Source organism: Haematobia irritans, chromosome 1 (genome assembly GCF_050003625.1).
Source record: "Haematobia irritans isolate KBUSLIRL chromosome 1, ASM5000362v1, whole genome shotgun sequence".
In the NCBI taxonomy this organism is placed as follows: Eukaryota; Metazoa; Arthropoda; class Insecta; order Diptera; family Muscidae; genus Haematobia; species Haematobia irritans.
In genome coordinates, this window is record NC_134397.1 from 43,802,444 (window position 1) to 43,819,488 (window position 17,045).

At 27.8% G+C, this 17,045-nt stretch overlaps 2 protein-coding genes across 2 annotated transcripts in view; one reads left to right on the top strand and one right to left on the bottom strand.

The window, feature by feature from the left end:
- The window catches only part of obe (activating signal cointegrator 1 complex subunit obelus), a 41,649-nt gene extending 24,903 nt beyond the window's left edge, over nucleotides 1-16,746 (bottom strand). The window contains exons 1-5 of the mRNA XM_075290156.1: nucleotides 16,544-16,746; nucleotides 14,775-16,444; nucleotides 13,810-14,508; nucleotides 9,326-10,563; nucleotides 8,367-9,243 (exon numbers count right to left, since the gene is read on the bottom strand). Coding sequence (XP_075146271.1) covers nucleotides 8,367-9,243; nucleotides 9,326-10,563; nucleotides 13,810-14,508; nucleotides 14,775-16,444; nucleotides 16,544-16,695 — 4,636 coding nt within the window. The 5' untranslated portion in view covers nucleotides 16,696-16,746. The remainder of the gene's footprint in view (nucleotides 1-8,366; nucleotides 9,244-9,325; nucleotides 10,564-13,809; nucleotides 14,509-14,774; nucleotides 16,445-16,543) is intronic.
- LOC142238486 (ficolin-2-like) lies at nucleotides 726-3,716 on the top strand. The gene is made up of 6 exons (XM_075310145.1): nucleotides 726-880; nucleotides 943-1,028; nucleotides 2,696-2,724; nucleotides 2,789-2,834; nucleotides 2,902-3,447; nucleotides 3,503-3,716. The coding sequence occupies exons 1-6, from the start codon at nucleotides 794-796 to the stop codon at nucleotides 3,630-3,632; spliced, it is 924 nt and encodes a 307-aa protein (XP_075166260.1). The 5' UTR covers nucleotides 726-793; the 3' UTR covers nucleotides 3,633-3,716.
- Nucleotides 16,747-17,045: the final 299 nt, after the last annotated feature.

Sequence of the window (17,045 nt, forward strand, 5' to 3'; positions counted from 1 at the left end):
AGGGAAACTTCACTTATTTTAAACCAGGAATTTAAAATAATTTGGGTTTTCCTTCGGTGTGGCTAATTGATAATGGCTTTTTAATATGAGTGGTACTGATATTGACTTTTGATTGATTGCGTTTCTAATGACTCTGGGGAACTACTGCCTCGAGTTGGTATTATGCACCCAACATTATAATAGGGACAGAATTAAGCAAATTGTTAATAGGATCGTACGTGCCTTTCCATTCATATTGATGGTAAATTTATTGTCTTAATTAATAATTGTCTTAATTAATAAAATTAAAAAAAAAAATAAATAAATAAAAACTATGAAAATGAAAGCTATGCAATGAGGTTATGACACGAATATAGTTTCCGTATTGCCTGATCTCGTATATCTCGAACTACGTCATCTGATGTCAATCTCACCCAATATCTGCTTTTATACAAATTTTAAGATGCAATTTTAATTAGAATCAAAGTTTTGCAGTCTTATTCTTAGTTATATTTATCCACAATCAACATTTCCGAAAACGAGCAACATATTTCTTCAAGTGCTCTATAAAATGAGTTCTCTTCAGTGTCCCATTATGATATTAAGCCTGGTACATTTCATTTTTTATTCTTATCTAATAACAAATTTGAAAAAACCATTTCCTGTGGTTGATGCCCACAAAAATGATATCAAATAAGCGGGATTTTGTTCCCAAAGTTTTATACAGAACCATTTTTACATTTATTCTCAGTTATTTGCCGGACTTAAAGGTTTTCAATTCAAAAACTTGTAAAAAAAAATCTAGAATCGAGTCATGTTCAAAAAGCTCTTTTATTTCATAATTATGGTACATTTGACAGTGGAATTATTGGCAATGCGATGCGAGGATACTTATGACAAGGTAAAGTAATATCTAGGCCATATAATGGAGTGCTTCTAATTACAAAAACGATTTTCTTGTAGAACTATTATCATTCGGAAGACCGTCAAGGTGAAAATTTGAATTGGAAGCATGTGTTGGAAATGAAACAGGATATTGAAAATGTAAAGTGAGTGAAAACGCAAATAAGAAAGGCCTTAAGTTCAGCCTAGTAAAATGTGGTATAATTATTTAATTCACGAGGGACAATTATTTAGTCGGGTCCGGTGAAAAATAATTAGTTTCTGCATATATTCTATTTATTGGTTTATTAAATTTTTACACAAAACCAAAGAAAATTCCAGACCAACCAGAAAAATGAAATTATAATCGGAAAATTCATAAGAAAGTATAAAATTATTTTATCTAAAGTAGAATAATTAAAAATAAATAATAGACTGTCTCAATTAAAAAACAAGTAAGTAAAGTAGAAAGTCGGGCGGGGCCGACTATATCATACCCTAAACCACCCCTACTGAATTATTAAACAAAAGCATTTGTTGGGTAACATTGATATAGGTTTGAGAGATAAACCGCATTTCCATATTTAAGAAGTATTATAGAAAATTTTTTGAAATCGGGCGCTTCATATATATGAAAGCTATATCGCAATCTGAACTGATTTGAATGATATTTTGCAGGTTTGGTTGATATTGCAGGAGATTACTTTGTGCTGAATTTGAGTAAGATCGGTTAATAAATGAGGCCACTATGGTCAAAAATAATGTTATTAAGGACAAATTTTTCAAAATCGGGCGCTCCATGGGAGCTATATCTAAATCTGAACCGATTTGAATGATATTTTGCAGGTTTAGTTTATACCACAGAACGTTACTGTGTGCTAAATTTGAGTAAGATCGGTTTATAAATAAGGCTATTACAACCAAATTTTCGAAAATCGGGCGATACATATATATGGGAGCTATAGCTAAATCTGAAGCGATTTCGATAATTTTTGCACATATAGTAAGTACTATAGAAAATTAGATTTGGCCAACTTTGAGTAAGATCGGTTGATAAATAAGGGACTTATTGTCAAATTTGGGAAAATCGGGCGATACATATATATGGGAGCTATATCTAAATCCGAACCGATTTCGATGAAATTTTGCACACATAAGGCGTGACAAAGTAGATTCCTTTATTGCAAATTTGATACTGCTCGGTTCCGATTTTTACCAAATTCAATAGCGTTCGGTCAATAATTGCGACCGGAATCCTGCGAACAATAAATATATGGACAGACGGACAGACGGACGGACGGACACCAAGGGCTAGATCAATTCAGGAGATGATTCTGAGTCGATCGATATATATTTTGTATGGGATCTAAAGTCAATATTTCTGGTAGGCACATTTTTTGGCAGATCAAAGTTATTATATCCTGGCGACTATGTGGTTTATGGTATAAAAAGACAACCCAATAATTTTTTACAAATTATAAAAATTAATTGAAATTGCCGAAGAAATCGATTTTTATTTAGTATACTTTTTGTTTCTAATTCTGTGATTATTTTTAATTAATTTTCGTGGTTTAAGAAATTCCCATTGAAAAATAAATAAATATAAATATATTTTATAATAATAAAAAAAATAAAAAGTCGCGATTGAAATGTGCAGTTTCTCATCTTGCCAAGTCATCCGCTGTAATTTTCTCTGGAATGTTCATTTGGCTAAATGATTTGGGTTAATATTGAACTTTTCAGCCATAACGTTGAGATATTTGCGCCAGTCTATGGCCATCAAGCATAACAACGATTTTTGCTTCTTGTAAAAAATTTTATTCTTTTTTTTTAGGCAACAACTATTAGAAATAAAGGCTAAAGGTAAGTTCGATATTTGGATAGATTTAGACAAATTCAAAGTACTAATTTCGAAAATTATCTATAGATTTACCTATGTTTGATATACGCTATGATGACTTTCCAGAAAAATGGTAAGACTCCACCAAGACCATAACTCTAGTCATTAAGCCTAATATACAGTACATATGAATTTTTAAGCCAATCTTCGACAATACCAAAAAATTGTGGTGAGGCTACAGCATGCACCAAGCGAAGTGGTTATTATTACATAAAATTATCTCAATATACAAACGAAAGCTTTCTGGTGGAATGTGATGCCCATACAGATGGAGGAGATTGGACTGCTATACAACGACGTCACGATGGTTCTGTTGATTTTTATCGTATATGGTCAGAATATAAAACCGGATTCGGTTATATCGATGGAGAATTCTTCATAGGTTTGAATAAATTACATGCCCTAACCAACTATAATGGTCCCCAGGAGTTATTAATACTTATGATAAACGCTACCAATAGTGATGAGATGAAATATGCAAAATACGATGATTTTGCAATTGGCAATGAACAGGAAAAATATAAACTTAAACGTTTGGGACATTATACAGGAACAGCAGGTGATTCTCTGAAGGGACATTTGGGTAAATCATTTTCTACAAAAGATCAAGATAATGATTTGAACTCAAATAGTAGTTGTGCTGTGGCGTATTTGGGGGCATGGTGGTATACCAATTGTCATACAAGGTAAATATATTTACGATTATTTTTTTACCATTTTAATTATCGTTTTTATTTTCAGTAATTTAAATGGTCATTTTGGTGATAATGCCTATGGTAAAGGACTTAACTGGAAAAGTCTTACAGGACATAATAGTTCTTTGAAATATGTCAAAATGATGGTAAGGAGACGTAGAAGTTCTTTGGTGTAAACAACAAAAGTGGTTTATAAAATATTTTTTTGGTATTAAAATATTTTATAAAGTAATAAATATTAATTAAAAAAGAAAATTAAATTAATTTTTTGCCTTGTAAAAATTACCCAGACCAATCTGTATCTAATTCAATGTCTTCAGATATACTTTATATGATTCTATATGACAGATCTCGTCATATATATTTAAGTTTCATCTCAATGAGAAGAACTATACAAAAAAAGTTTTAGTTAAAATCTGGACCTGGATCCTCAGCATGGCAGAAGGACCATAACTTGTAATCACGGTTACCACAGTTGGTAGAATTCTACCAAAAATGGTAGATTTTTTACTGTTTGGTAGATTGGTAGTATTTTTAACGTTTTGGTAGATCTTGTAAAAAATTACTCCTCACAAATTTTCTATAAAACTAAAATTTTGACAAAATTTTCTATAGAAATAAAATACTGACAAAACTTTCTATAAAAATAAAATTCTGACAAAATTTTCTAAGAAATAAAATTTTGCGAAAATTTTTTTATAGAAATAAAACTTTGACAAAATTTTCTGTAGAAATAAAATTCTGATAAAATTTTCTAAGAAATAAAATTCTGGCAAAATTTTCTGTAGAAATAACATTTTGACAAAATTTGCTATAGAAATAAAATTCTGACAAGAATTTCTGTAGAAATAACATTCTGACAAAATATTCCATATAAATAAAATTTTGACAAAATTTTCTATAGAAATAAAATTTTGACAAAATTTTCTATAGAAATATAATTTTGAGAAAAGTTTATATAGAAATAAAATTTTGACAAAATTTTCCACAGAAATAAAGTTTTGATAAAATTTTCTATAGAAATACAATTTTGACAAAATTTTCTAACGAAATTAAATTTTGACAAAATTTTCTATAAAATAAAATTTTGACAAAATTTTCTATAGAAATAAAATTTTGACAATATTTTCCATACAAATAAAATCCTGATAAAATTTTCTAAGAAATAAAATTCTGATAAAATTTTCTAAGAAATAAAATTCTGATAACATTTTCTAAGAAATAAAATTCTGGCAAAATTTTCTGTAGAAATAACATTTTGACAAAATTTGCTATAGAAATAAAATTCTGACAAGAATTTCTGTAGAAATAAAATTCTGACAAAATATTCCATATTTTGACAAAATTTTCTATAAAATAAAATTTTGACAAAATTTTCTATAGAAATAAAATTCTGACAAAATTTTCTATAGAAATAAAATTTTGACAACATTTTCTATAGAAATAAAATTTTGACAAAATTTTCTATAGAAATAAAATTTTGACAAGAATTTCTGTAGAAATAAAATTCTGACAAAATTTTCCATATAAATAAAATTTTGACAAAATTTTCAAAAGAAATAAAATTCTGGCAAAATTTTCTATAGAAATAAAATTTTGACAAAATTTTCTATAAAAATAAAATATTGACAAGATTTTCTATAGAAATAAAATTTTGACAAAATTTTCTATAGAAATAAAATTTTGACAAAATTTTCTAAAGAAAAAAAATTTTGACAAAATTTTCTATAGAAATAAAATTTTGACAAAATTTTCTATAGAAAAAAAATTTTGACAAAATTTTCTATAGAAATGAAATTTTGACAAAATTTTCTATAGAAATGAAATTTTGACAAAATTTTCTATAGAAATAAAATGTTCAAAAGAAATAAAATTTTGACAATATTTTCCATACAAATAAAATTCTGATAAAATTTTCTAAGAAATAAAATTCTGACAAAATTTTCCATATAAATAAAATTTTGACAAAATTTTCCAAAGAAATAAAATTTTGACAAAATTTTCTAAAGAAATAAAATTCTGACAAAAATTTCCATATAAATAAAATTTTGACAAAATTTTCTAAAGAAACAAATTTTGACAAAATTTTCTATAGTAATTAAATTTTGACAAAATTTTCTATAGAAATTAAATTTTGACAAAATTTTCTATAGAAATAAATTTTGACAAAATTTTCTATAGAAATAAAATGTTTACAAAATTACCTATAGAAATAAAATTTTGACAATATTTTCCATACAAATAAAATTCTGATAAAATTTTCTAAGAAATAAAATTTTGACAAAATTTTCCATATAAATAAAATTTTGACAAAATTTTCCAAAGAAATAAAATTTTGACAAAATTTTCTAAAGAAATAAAATTCTGACAAAAATTTCCATATAAATAAAATTTTGACAAAATTTTCCAAATTTTGACAAAATTTTCTAAAGAAATAAAATTTTGAAAAAAATTTCTATAGAAATTAAATTTTGAAAAAATTTTCTATAGAAATTAAATTTTGACAAAATTTTCTATAGAAATTAAATTTGGACAAAATTTTCTATAGAAATAAAATTCTGGCAAAATTTTCTATAGAAATAAAATTTTGACAAAATTTTCTATAAAAATAAAATATTGACAAGATTTTCTATAGAAATAAAATTTTGACAAAATTTTCTATAGAAATAAAATTTTGACAAAATTTTCTAAAGAAAAAAAATTTTGACAAAATTTTCTATAGAAATAAAATTTTGACAAAATTTTCTATAGAAAAAAAATTTTGACAAAATTTTCTATAGAAATGAAATTTTGACAAAATTTTCTATAGAAATGAAATTTTGACAAAATTTTCTATAGAAATAAAATGTTCAAAAGAAATAAAATTTTGACAATATTTTCCATACAAATAAAATTCTGATAAAATTTTCTAAGAAATAAAATTCTGACAAAATTTTCCATATAAATAAAATTTTGACAAAATTTTCCAAAGAAATAAAATTTTGACAAAATTTTCTAAAGAAATAAAATTCTGACAAAAATTTCCATATAAATAAAATTTTGACAAAATTTTCTAAAGAAACAAATTTTGACAAAATTTTCTATAGTAATTAAATTTTGACAAAATTTTCTATAGAAATTAAATTTTGACAAAATTTTCTATAGAAATAAATTTTGACAAAATTTTCTATAGAAATAAAATGTTTACAAAATTACCTATAGAAATAAAATTTTGACAATATTTTCCATACAAATAAAATTCTGATAAAATTTTCTAAGAAATAAAATTTTGACAAAATTTTCCATATAAATAAAATTTTGACAAAATTTTCCAAAGAAATAAAATTTTGACAAAATTTTCTAAAGAAATAAAATTCTGACAAAAATTTCCATATAAATAAAATTTTGACAAAATTTTCCAAATTTTGACAAAATTTTCTAAAGAAATAAAATTTTGAAAAAAATTTCTATAGAAATTAAATTTTGAAAAAATTTTCTATAGAAATTAAATTTTGACAAAATTTTCTATAGAAATTAAATTTGGACAAAATTTTCTATAGACATAAAATTTTGACAAAATTTTCTATAAAAATAAAATTTTGACAAAATTTTCTATAGAAATAAAATGTTGACAAAATATTCTATAGAAATAAAATGTTGACAAAATTTTCTATAGAAATAAAATTTTGACAAAATTTTCGATAGAAATAAAATTTTGACAAAATTTTCTATAGAAAAAAAATTTTGACAAAATTTTCTATAGAAATGAAATTTTGACAAAATTTTCTATAGAAATAAAATGTTCAAAAGAAATAAAATTTTGACAATATTTTCCATACAAATAAAATTCTGATAAATTTTTCTAAGAAATAAAATTCTGACAAAATTTTCCATATAAATAAAATTTTGACAAAATTTTCCAAAGAAATAAAATTTTGACAAAATTTTCTAAAGAAATAAAATTCTGACAAAAATTTCCATATAAATAAAATTTTGACAAAATTTTTCTAAAGAGACAAATTTTGACAAAATTTTCTAATTAAATTTTGACAAAATTTTCTATAGAAATTAAATTTTGACAAAATTTTCTATAGAAATAAATTTTGACAAAATTTTCTATAGAAATAAAATGTTGACAAAATTACCTATAGAAATAAAATTTTGACAATATTTTCCATACAAATAAAATTCTGATAAAATTTTCTAGGAAATAAAATTCTGACAAAATTTTCCATATAAATAAAATTTTGACAAAATTTTTCAAAGAAATAAAATTTTGACAAAATTTTCTAAAGAAATAAAATTCTGACAAAAATTTCCAAATAAATAAAATTTTGACACAATTTTCCAAATTTTGACAAAATTTTCTAAAGAAATAAAATTTTGACAAATGTTCTATAGAAATTAAATTTCGACAAAATTTTATATAGAAATTAAATCTTGACAAAATTTTCTATAAAATAAAATTTTGAAGAAATGTTCTGTAGAAATAAAATTTTGACAAAATCTTCTATAGAAATAAAATGCTGACAAAATTTTCGAGAATAAAAAAATTTTTGAGAATAAAATTTTGCAAAATAAGATATTCTTGTTTGGTAGTTTTTTTTTTTTTTTTTTTTTGTAAAATTTTCTCTAAATTTTGGTAGATTTTATTTGGCTCGAGTGGCAACAGTGCTTGCAATACGGTGTTTCCCATTTATTTGCCCAGTCATTCATATTTTGCCAACAGGTAAGTATAATCCCAAACCATTCTTTATAATTTGCTTAGAGGTTTGATGTGGACATTACAAAACTAATCAACAAATGTCAAACTCAAACGCCGTAGTTTTTCATATTTTTCATTTTCCAATCAATTTTAAAACTTTGATTATAGCTAATACGCTTCTCTTGCCATCTATAAAATTTTGTTTTTTAAAAACGTTTCAACTTACCCGAAAATCCATTAATGTGAACTTGCAAAGGCACCGGTCTTACTGATGGCTTAAAATTATACAACCCCATCTGTTTAATACCAAGCCAATTGGCCAAATCTTGGGCATTTGCTAGAGCCGTTGATAAACCCACAATACGTATATTACGACCCGTATGTGATGTTATGAAATTTGTACGAGATACTATAACCTCAATAACGGGACCACGATCTTCACCCAACAAATGAATTTCATCGATAACAATCAGGACAACATCTTGGACATATTCCCTTGTTTGCCACGAACGACTAATACCATCCCATTTCTCAGGGGTTGTAACAATAATCTGTGATTCACGTATGGCTTGTATATCGGGTGTTGTATCACCAGTTAATTCAACAACTTTCTTGCGTAGAGGACCAGCCTCGAAACGCTTTTTCCAATCACTAATACGTTCCTTAACTAAAGCTTTCATAGGGGCTATATAAACAACTTTGGCTTTGGGTGATGTATTGAAAGCTCTAAACATTGATATCTCTGCAACGATGGTTTTTCCCGATCCAGTGGGAGCACCAACCAATACATTGTTATTCGTATGATACAGGCAATGGAATATTTGTGTTTGTATGGGATTAAAATGCGAGAAATTATACAGAGACTCATACAAGGGATTTTGTAGACAACTAACTGGAAGTGGATTTAATGGCAGCAATTCCGTTAATGGAGGATGATGTTCAGGTAACACAAGATGTTTAAATGTAAGCGGTGTCCAGGTATTACTACCCAGCCAGACATCGCTGGCAACACGTATATAATACTGAGGAGGCAGTGGTTCTTTCAATGGTATGGTCATTACAAGCTGTTGGGGTTTGCCATTGAAGACAAATTTTCGACTTGCCTGAAAAAAAAAAAAATAGAAAAAGGGGAAGGAGCTTAAAACACATTTCTTTAAACACACACACACGTGAATCAAACTTTACCTGAAACAATTCGGAATGATATATAAAATTCGTTTCAGGATCCTCAATCCATAACCAAAAACTTTCACTGACTTTACCATGGACTCGATCGTTCCAATTAAAATTTGCCCATATATCTATCTTTATACGCAGCACTGTTCGAGTTATGGGTTGCAATGTAGCCTCTATGTCAAGCATAGGTAATTCACGGGCAGCCCTTAGGACTTGTTCTGCATACTTCGCATTCCTTAACATCTCCTTCAGCTCATTTTGTTCCATTTCTCTAAGTGTATATAGGCTAATACCTCTACTCTCCAATTTATCAATAGTTTCTGCATTCAGATTATTAAACTGTCGCATTGGTGTCTCAAAATCCCATTGTTGTTTTTCGAACATTTTGCATATCTGCAACATTCGTCCCGACAAAATGGCATTGTTATTCCGTAGTACTATCGAGAATAAGGCACGTGATATTCGAACAATATTTTGTACAATATACGACATATCCGAGACAAGGGAAAAGGATTTAACATAGCCATGCGAGAGGTAGGTCTGCATAAGAATATTGACTTTGCCACAGACATTTTCACTACCACCAAATGCTTTGACTTTGCAATAGTTTTGTCGCAGATCATCCAATTCCTCGAGTTCATCATCACGTACTTTAAGTTGTTGGAATTCCTGGGCTTGAGATATCATAGCGAAAATTTCCGCCTCATTCATAAATGGTTTCAAAAGGTCATTAAATATCTCCACTGTATCATATTTAATGTAGAAATGTGATGCGGTTCTACCCAAATCGGTAACATTGAAATCTAATGTTCTCTGATTGAAACGTATCATTCGAGCCTTATCCAAACTCATAGCGGCACCCACAATGAGTGCTTGACGTTTAGCCTCCAACTGAGGATCATGCATAACCTCAGCATATTCTATGCCATAAACATGGGGATTGATACGCATTCGTACAAACAGATAGGTATAGCTTAGCCATTCAACAGCTTCTTCAACATTTGAAATAGTTCCCAAAGCTATTTCGGCATTAAGATTATCGGCCAAGAATTGTACGAAATTCGATTCAATAGGAAATTGGTTGGTTAACAATGACAGATAGTGATTGAGCTTATCGTAGGTGGTGATAATTGTTCCCACACCGCTCTTATCGAATTGTGGACGACCGGCACGACCGAAAATCTGGAGAACATCCAATATACCAAGATCGACAAATGAACCATGCTTGGAATCATAAATATCGGTTCCTGGAAAGAAAACAAAAAAAAATAAATATTTTGTTTAAATTTTATTTTTATAGAAAATTTTGTTGAAATTTAATTTTTTAGAAAATTTCGTTGAAATTTTATTTTTATAGAAAATTTCGTAGAAATGTTTTTTTTTTTTAAGTCTACGAAATTTTATTTTTAAAGAATAAATCTATGAAATTTTATATTTATAGACTATTTCTTCAAAATTAAATTTTTATAAAAAATTCATTATATTTTTTTTTACATTTTATTTTTATAGAACATTTTTTGGAAATTTTTTTTTTTAGAAAATCTGGTCAAAATTCTTTAAAATTTTATTTTTGTAGAAAAATTGCGAAATTTTATATTTATACAATATTTTGTACAAATTTTGGTTTTATAGAAAATTTCGTAGAATTTTTTTTTTAGAAAATTTGGTCAAAATTCATTAAAATTTTATTTTTGTAAAAAAATTGGGTAGAAATTTTATATTTATAGAATATTTTGTAGAAATTTTAGTTTTAAAGAAAAATTTTCGTAGAAATTTTAGTTTTTTAGAAAATTTGGCCAAAGTTTATTAAAATTTTATTTTTGTAGAAAAATTGCGTAGAAATTTTATATTTATAGAATATTTCGTAGAAATTTTAGCTTTATAGAAAATTTGGTAGAAATTTTATTTATAGAAGATTTCGTCGAAATTTTATTTTTAGAGTAAATTTCGTCGAAATTTTAGTCAAAAGTCTATTTATATAACAATTTTATTTTTACAGAAAATTTCGTAGAAATTTTATTTTTAATTATATTTGCTTAGTTCGGCTTGAGGTCATGTGAATAATAACAGATGTTGTTGTTTTTTGAGTTGTATTTTTATATTTAAAATTTTCCAATATTTCGAGACATCTCCGATGCTCGTCTTCAGGGAAATTACTTTAAACAAAAAGAAAAAACATTTAACACATTAACAAAAAAAATATATCATTACATGAAAAACACTGATAATTACATTTAAATTTAAAGAACAGTGAACTTCTTTACAAGGGAGTATATTTACAACTAAAGGCTAATCTGTCTTTCTATATTTTTGTACAATATTTCTATAAATATGTGCACAATGGTCCGTATCAGTCTTAAAATTCATTCGTCTTTCTGCAGGTACATTTATAATATGTAGCATCTCCAGAGTAAATCTCCTTTTATAATTGGTTTCTTGCGTCAAAATATCTACGTCCTTAAAGTTTGGTTTGTGTCCTGTTAAAGTGCAATGTGCTGCAAGTGCCGTCTTTTGCTCCAAGGGCTTATCAGTGGCTTTCTGATCAGATTTATGCCCTGAGAGTCTAGTTTTTAATTTGGTTTTCGTTGTACCAATATATACTTTTTGGCAAGTATCAGAGTCATTTCCTTTGCATTTGATCTTATATACTACGTTTGACTTGTCTTCTTTCTTAATTTTGGATTTTGTCTTGCTGAAGAATTGATTTACTGTATTATGAGTCCTTTGTGCAATTTGAAATTTGTCCTTATTTAGCATGTTAGATGATTTGAATCTTTCCGAGAATTGGGGGACATATGTCAAGGGTTTATAAATTTTATTTTTATCTATAAAAAAATTATTTTTTATCTATATATTTTATCTATATTTCATATTCATATTCATCTTTAGTTAATCAAACCGAGCCCATGCGGACTATATGTTGATAGATAATACAAATGATTACAGGTATTTGCTTGAAATGATAAAACTAACTAATACATATTTTAAAAACATTAAGTGAAAAATACTATAATAAAAAGAAATATATATATAAAAATTATGAAATTAAAAAATTTCTATAGACAATTTTGTTGAAATTTTATTTTTATGAAAAATTTCTTCAAAATTATTTTTATAAAAAATTTCTTGGAAATTTTATTTTTATAGAAAATTTTGTCGAAATTTACTTTTTATAGAAAATTTTGTCGAAATTTAATTTTTATAGAAAATTTCGTAGAAATTTTAGTTTATAGAAAGTTTCGTAGAAGTTTTAAAGAAAATTTCGTAAAAATTTTAGTTTTATAGAAAATTTCGTCCAAGTACTATTTTTTTTAAGAAAACTTCGTCCCAATTGTATTTTTATAGAAAATTTCGACGAAATTTTAACTTTTATAGAAAATGTCAACATTTTAACTTTTATAAAAAATTTTGTCGAAATTTTATTGTTAGAGAATATTTCGTTGAAGTTTTATTTTTATAACAAATTTCGTCGATATTTTATTTATAGAAAATATCATCGAAATTTTATTTTTATAGAAAATTTCGAAATAGAAAATTTCGAAATAGAAAATTTCCAAATTTTTTAGAGAATATTTCGTTGAAATGTTATTTTTATAAAAATTTGGTAAAAAAAAATATTTTTATAGAAAAATTCGTAGAAATTTGATATTTATAGAAACTGTCTACATATTAGTTTTATAGAAAAATTCATCAAAAATTTAATTTTATAGAAAATTTCTTCGAAATTTTATTTTTATAGAATAATTCATTGATGTTTTATTTTTATAACAGATTTTGTTGAAGATTTATTTTTATAACAAATTTCGTCGATATGTTATTTTTATAGAAAATATCATCAAAATTTTATTTTTATAGAAAATTTCCAAATTTTTTAGAGAATATTTCGTTGAAATGTTATTTTTATAAAAAATTTCGTAAAAAAAATTATTTTTTGATCTTTATAGAAAATGTCTACATATTATTTTATAGATAATTTCTTCAAAAATTTAATTCTATAGAAAATTTCTTCAAAATTTCATTTTTATAGAGTATTTCTTGAAACTTTTTTAACTTTTATAGAGAATGTCGTCGAAATTTTAACTTTTATAGAAAATGTCGTCGAAATTTTAACTTTTATAGAAAATTTCGTCGAAATTTTGTTTTTATAGAAAATTTCGAATTTTATTTTTAGAAAAAAATTTCGTTGAAATTTGATCTTTATAGAAAATTTCTACGGCATTTTATTTTTACAGAAAATCTCTTGAAAATTTTATTTTTATAGAAAATTTCTTCGAAATTTTATTTTTATAGAAAATCTCTTCAAAATGTTATTTTTATAGAAAATTTCTTCGAAATTTAATTGTTGTTGAAAATTTCTTCTAAATTTAATTTTTATAGAAAATTGCTTCTAAATTTAATTTTTATAGAAAATTTCTTCGAAATTCATTTTTATTTATTAATTTAATTATCGTTATTTTATTTTGTATAAAAAATATGGTAAATCATTTGCTCACCTTTAATTACCACTGCATGTGCAGGCAAATTAACACCCCATGCCAATGTAGCCGTACATACTAACACTTTTATATAGCCTTCTCCAAAATACTTCTCCACCAATTGGCGATCGGTTCTCAACATTCCTGCATGATGCATAGCAAATCCCGCAGAAAATAATTCAACCAATTGTTTATTCCTAGATTTTTGTATAGCTCTTAATGCCAAGCCATAATTACTGCTATTCGTGTCAGGCAAAAAGAATGCACTCGTATTATTTTGTTGCGCCAATTCACGTAAAGTGGTCGCTGTGCGCACAGTGGCATTGCGTGCATGAACAAATACCATAACCTGATGTCCTTGCTGAACCTGTTCCAAGCATTTTTGATAACATATCTGATCCATATCGGCTAATTGTTGAAGAGGTTTTATGGATTTCACCCCAATAAAGCATGTGTCTAAGGGAACAGGTCTGAAACGTGAATCGAAATAGAATAGACCCTTCATCGGGTTAACTCGGAGGAAATTCGAGACATCGATGTAATTGGGTAATGTAGCCGAAAGACCAACAATACGTATCATACTTTGTGAGGATTCAACCAGACGCAATGTTCTCGCAACCAAAGCTTCAACGACGGGGCCTCGTTCACCATGCAGCAAATGAACTTCATCGATGATTAGCAATTTGACAAGACTGATGAGAGCAACATCGCCGGCACCTAAAAAACATATTACCAAAAAGAGTTTCGTTAATATATTGTTCTATATTGTATTGATACATAATAGTATCTTCCACAGGACATTTCATCTATACATCTATAAGGTTTTAAGTGTCAATTATTGTAACAAAATAATTAAATAAATTTATTGGAAAAATTTTCACCTGTAAGGACCTAAGGAATAGATCATTCACCCTTTAAATCTTCATACATTTCTGTATTCCTATAAAAATCTCTTGGAATTTCATAAATATCATTTCACTTACCCTTTCTCGTAACCACATCCCATTTTTCAGGGGTTGTGACCAATATTTGTGTCTGCTGCATTTCTGTTTTGGTCAATTGCATGTCTCCGGTTAACTCTTTTACCACAATATTCAATTCCTTCAAACGCTTTGAGAAATTTGCTACCATTTCTGAAGCTAAGGCCTTCATGGGTGCTATATAGACTATTTTGAATTGATCACGATTGATCACTCCATTTTCCAAATGTGAACGAATCGTATGGACAATGGTAAGCATGGCAACGTTAGTTTTACCAGCACCTGTGGGAGCACATACCAACATATTTTCATTGCTGTGATAGGCCACAGGATAAACCACCGATTGTATACGATTTAGTTGTTTGCAATTTGCAAATGCCATTTGACCTATTTCATCTAAATCGGAGATATTAATACGATTATTACCGACACTGAGAGGAGGTGGTTCCGTTGCTGGTATTTTTACTTCTTCATATTGGCGATTGTCTATGCGTTCAGCATTTTCCGGTAATGATATTCGATTGCCTCCTATAAAGCCAGCCGCATTTTTGGCATCTAATTGACTATCGAAAACATAAGGATATCGTACTTGATTTCGGAAGTCCTTTCGGAATTCTTTAAATTCTTGGGTATGTTTCAATAGAGGTTGGTGTTGGGCCACCTCAAGTAATCTGCGCTGTTGTTGCATTCTCAATTGCATAGGATTTAAAGCTTGTGCTTGCTCATCTTCGTCTTTCTCTGAACGTCCTAGACTTTGAATTAGCCTCTGCATTTTTTTCTCTTCACGGCGACTTTGTTTGGTCAGCTCTTTTTCCAAGGCCGATTGTACAACAACTTGTGAGGCCACTGTGGGCCGAAACTCTCCACCACCTCCTCCATTAATATTTTTATTGGACTGTTTTTGTTGTAGCTGCTTGGAGCGTTTTGTACGTTTCTCTTTTTGATCCAATTCTTGCAATTGGTGGGCTATTGTATCACGATCTTTGAGCACTTGCTGCACTAGATCGAAATGGTCAAAGCCCAAAAGTTCGATCAAATCGTTTTGCAGTTCATTGTTAGTCTTCTTGGAGTTCAATAGTTCACTAAGACTTATAATATAATGAGATTGCTCCTCTTTTTGTGACATTTCCAAGAAAGTTTCTACCACTTTGTGATATTTTGATGATGTAGGCCCGGACTGGTTCCATTGCATAGAAAACCCTAGAGAAGCGGAGTTTTTACTTATTGCAGTGGGGGCCAAGTCCATAAGGTTGGTCAATTCTTCCAATGGGGCTTTCTGGAACTTGAGTTTTATATGATCGCCCCAAAGTTTTTGGTCTTTTGATTTTTTTCCAATTCCCTTATTCCAGTTTTTCAAATCCTCCACTTCAAAATCTTCCAATAATTCTCTTACGGACCAAACCGTTTGGTGGATGATGGCTAATCTATTGCCGAATATCGTACCAAATATGCTACGAATTCGCATAGTTGCTGCGACAGTAATGACCTTCTGATCCAACAATAGCCAGAAAAGAAACAAGGCTGCATGTTCAATAAACTGCGGTTGTTCATCATAGCCCATGCATTCTTGGACTAAATTTCGCAATTTTTGGAAATAGATTTTCACTTGGTCTCTTCTATCGGCCGGCATCTGTTGCAATACTTCAACAATTGTTTGTTTTTTCTCGCCTTGACTAAAGTCACCACAATAGGAGTAGGGGTAACCGACATGGTAAAAGAATGATACGTAAAACAATAACAAAAATTTCCTTAATGGGCACACAGACACTTACCTTTTCAGGAAGGAATTTCTATCTTGACCTACAGTTTCTGCCTCCCCGTTCCCATTGTGAGTATTAGGTTGGAGCTTAGCCTCTAAGTCTGTATTAGCTCTAAGAGAACCACTAAAGCGTGGCAAATCTTTCTCCTTCAGACGTTCAGACATATTTCGTTCTGTTGAACCAGCGAAATGGGACTATTTGGAAAGTCGGAATGTCGTTAGCAGCAAATACTAAATGATTGGCAAAGCAATATATTCACATATGTTTTTACTCCATGCACAAACACATGTTTGAGATATGTTTGAATTCATTAAAGTTTCAAGCCTTGTTGAAGAAAATGTATTTTGAAGTATTCCATTCGGTAAAATGTAGCAAGAAATGCAGAAAAATGTAATCTAATACTACAATTACCGAAGAGCACATTTACAAGATCTATTTGCAAAAAGGCTAAAATTTTATTCTACAACGGTGATACACTACAAAATGTTTGACTTTCTGTAGCTCTCTCAAGTTG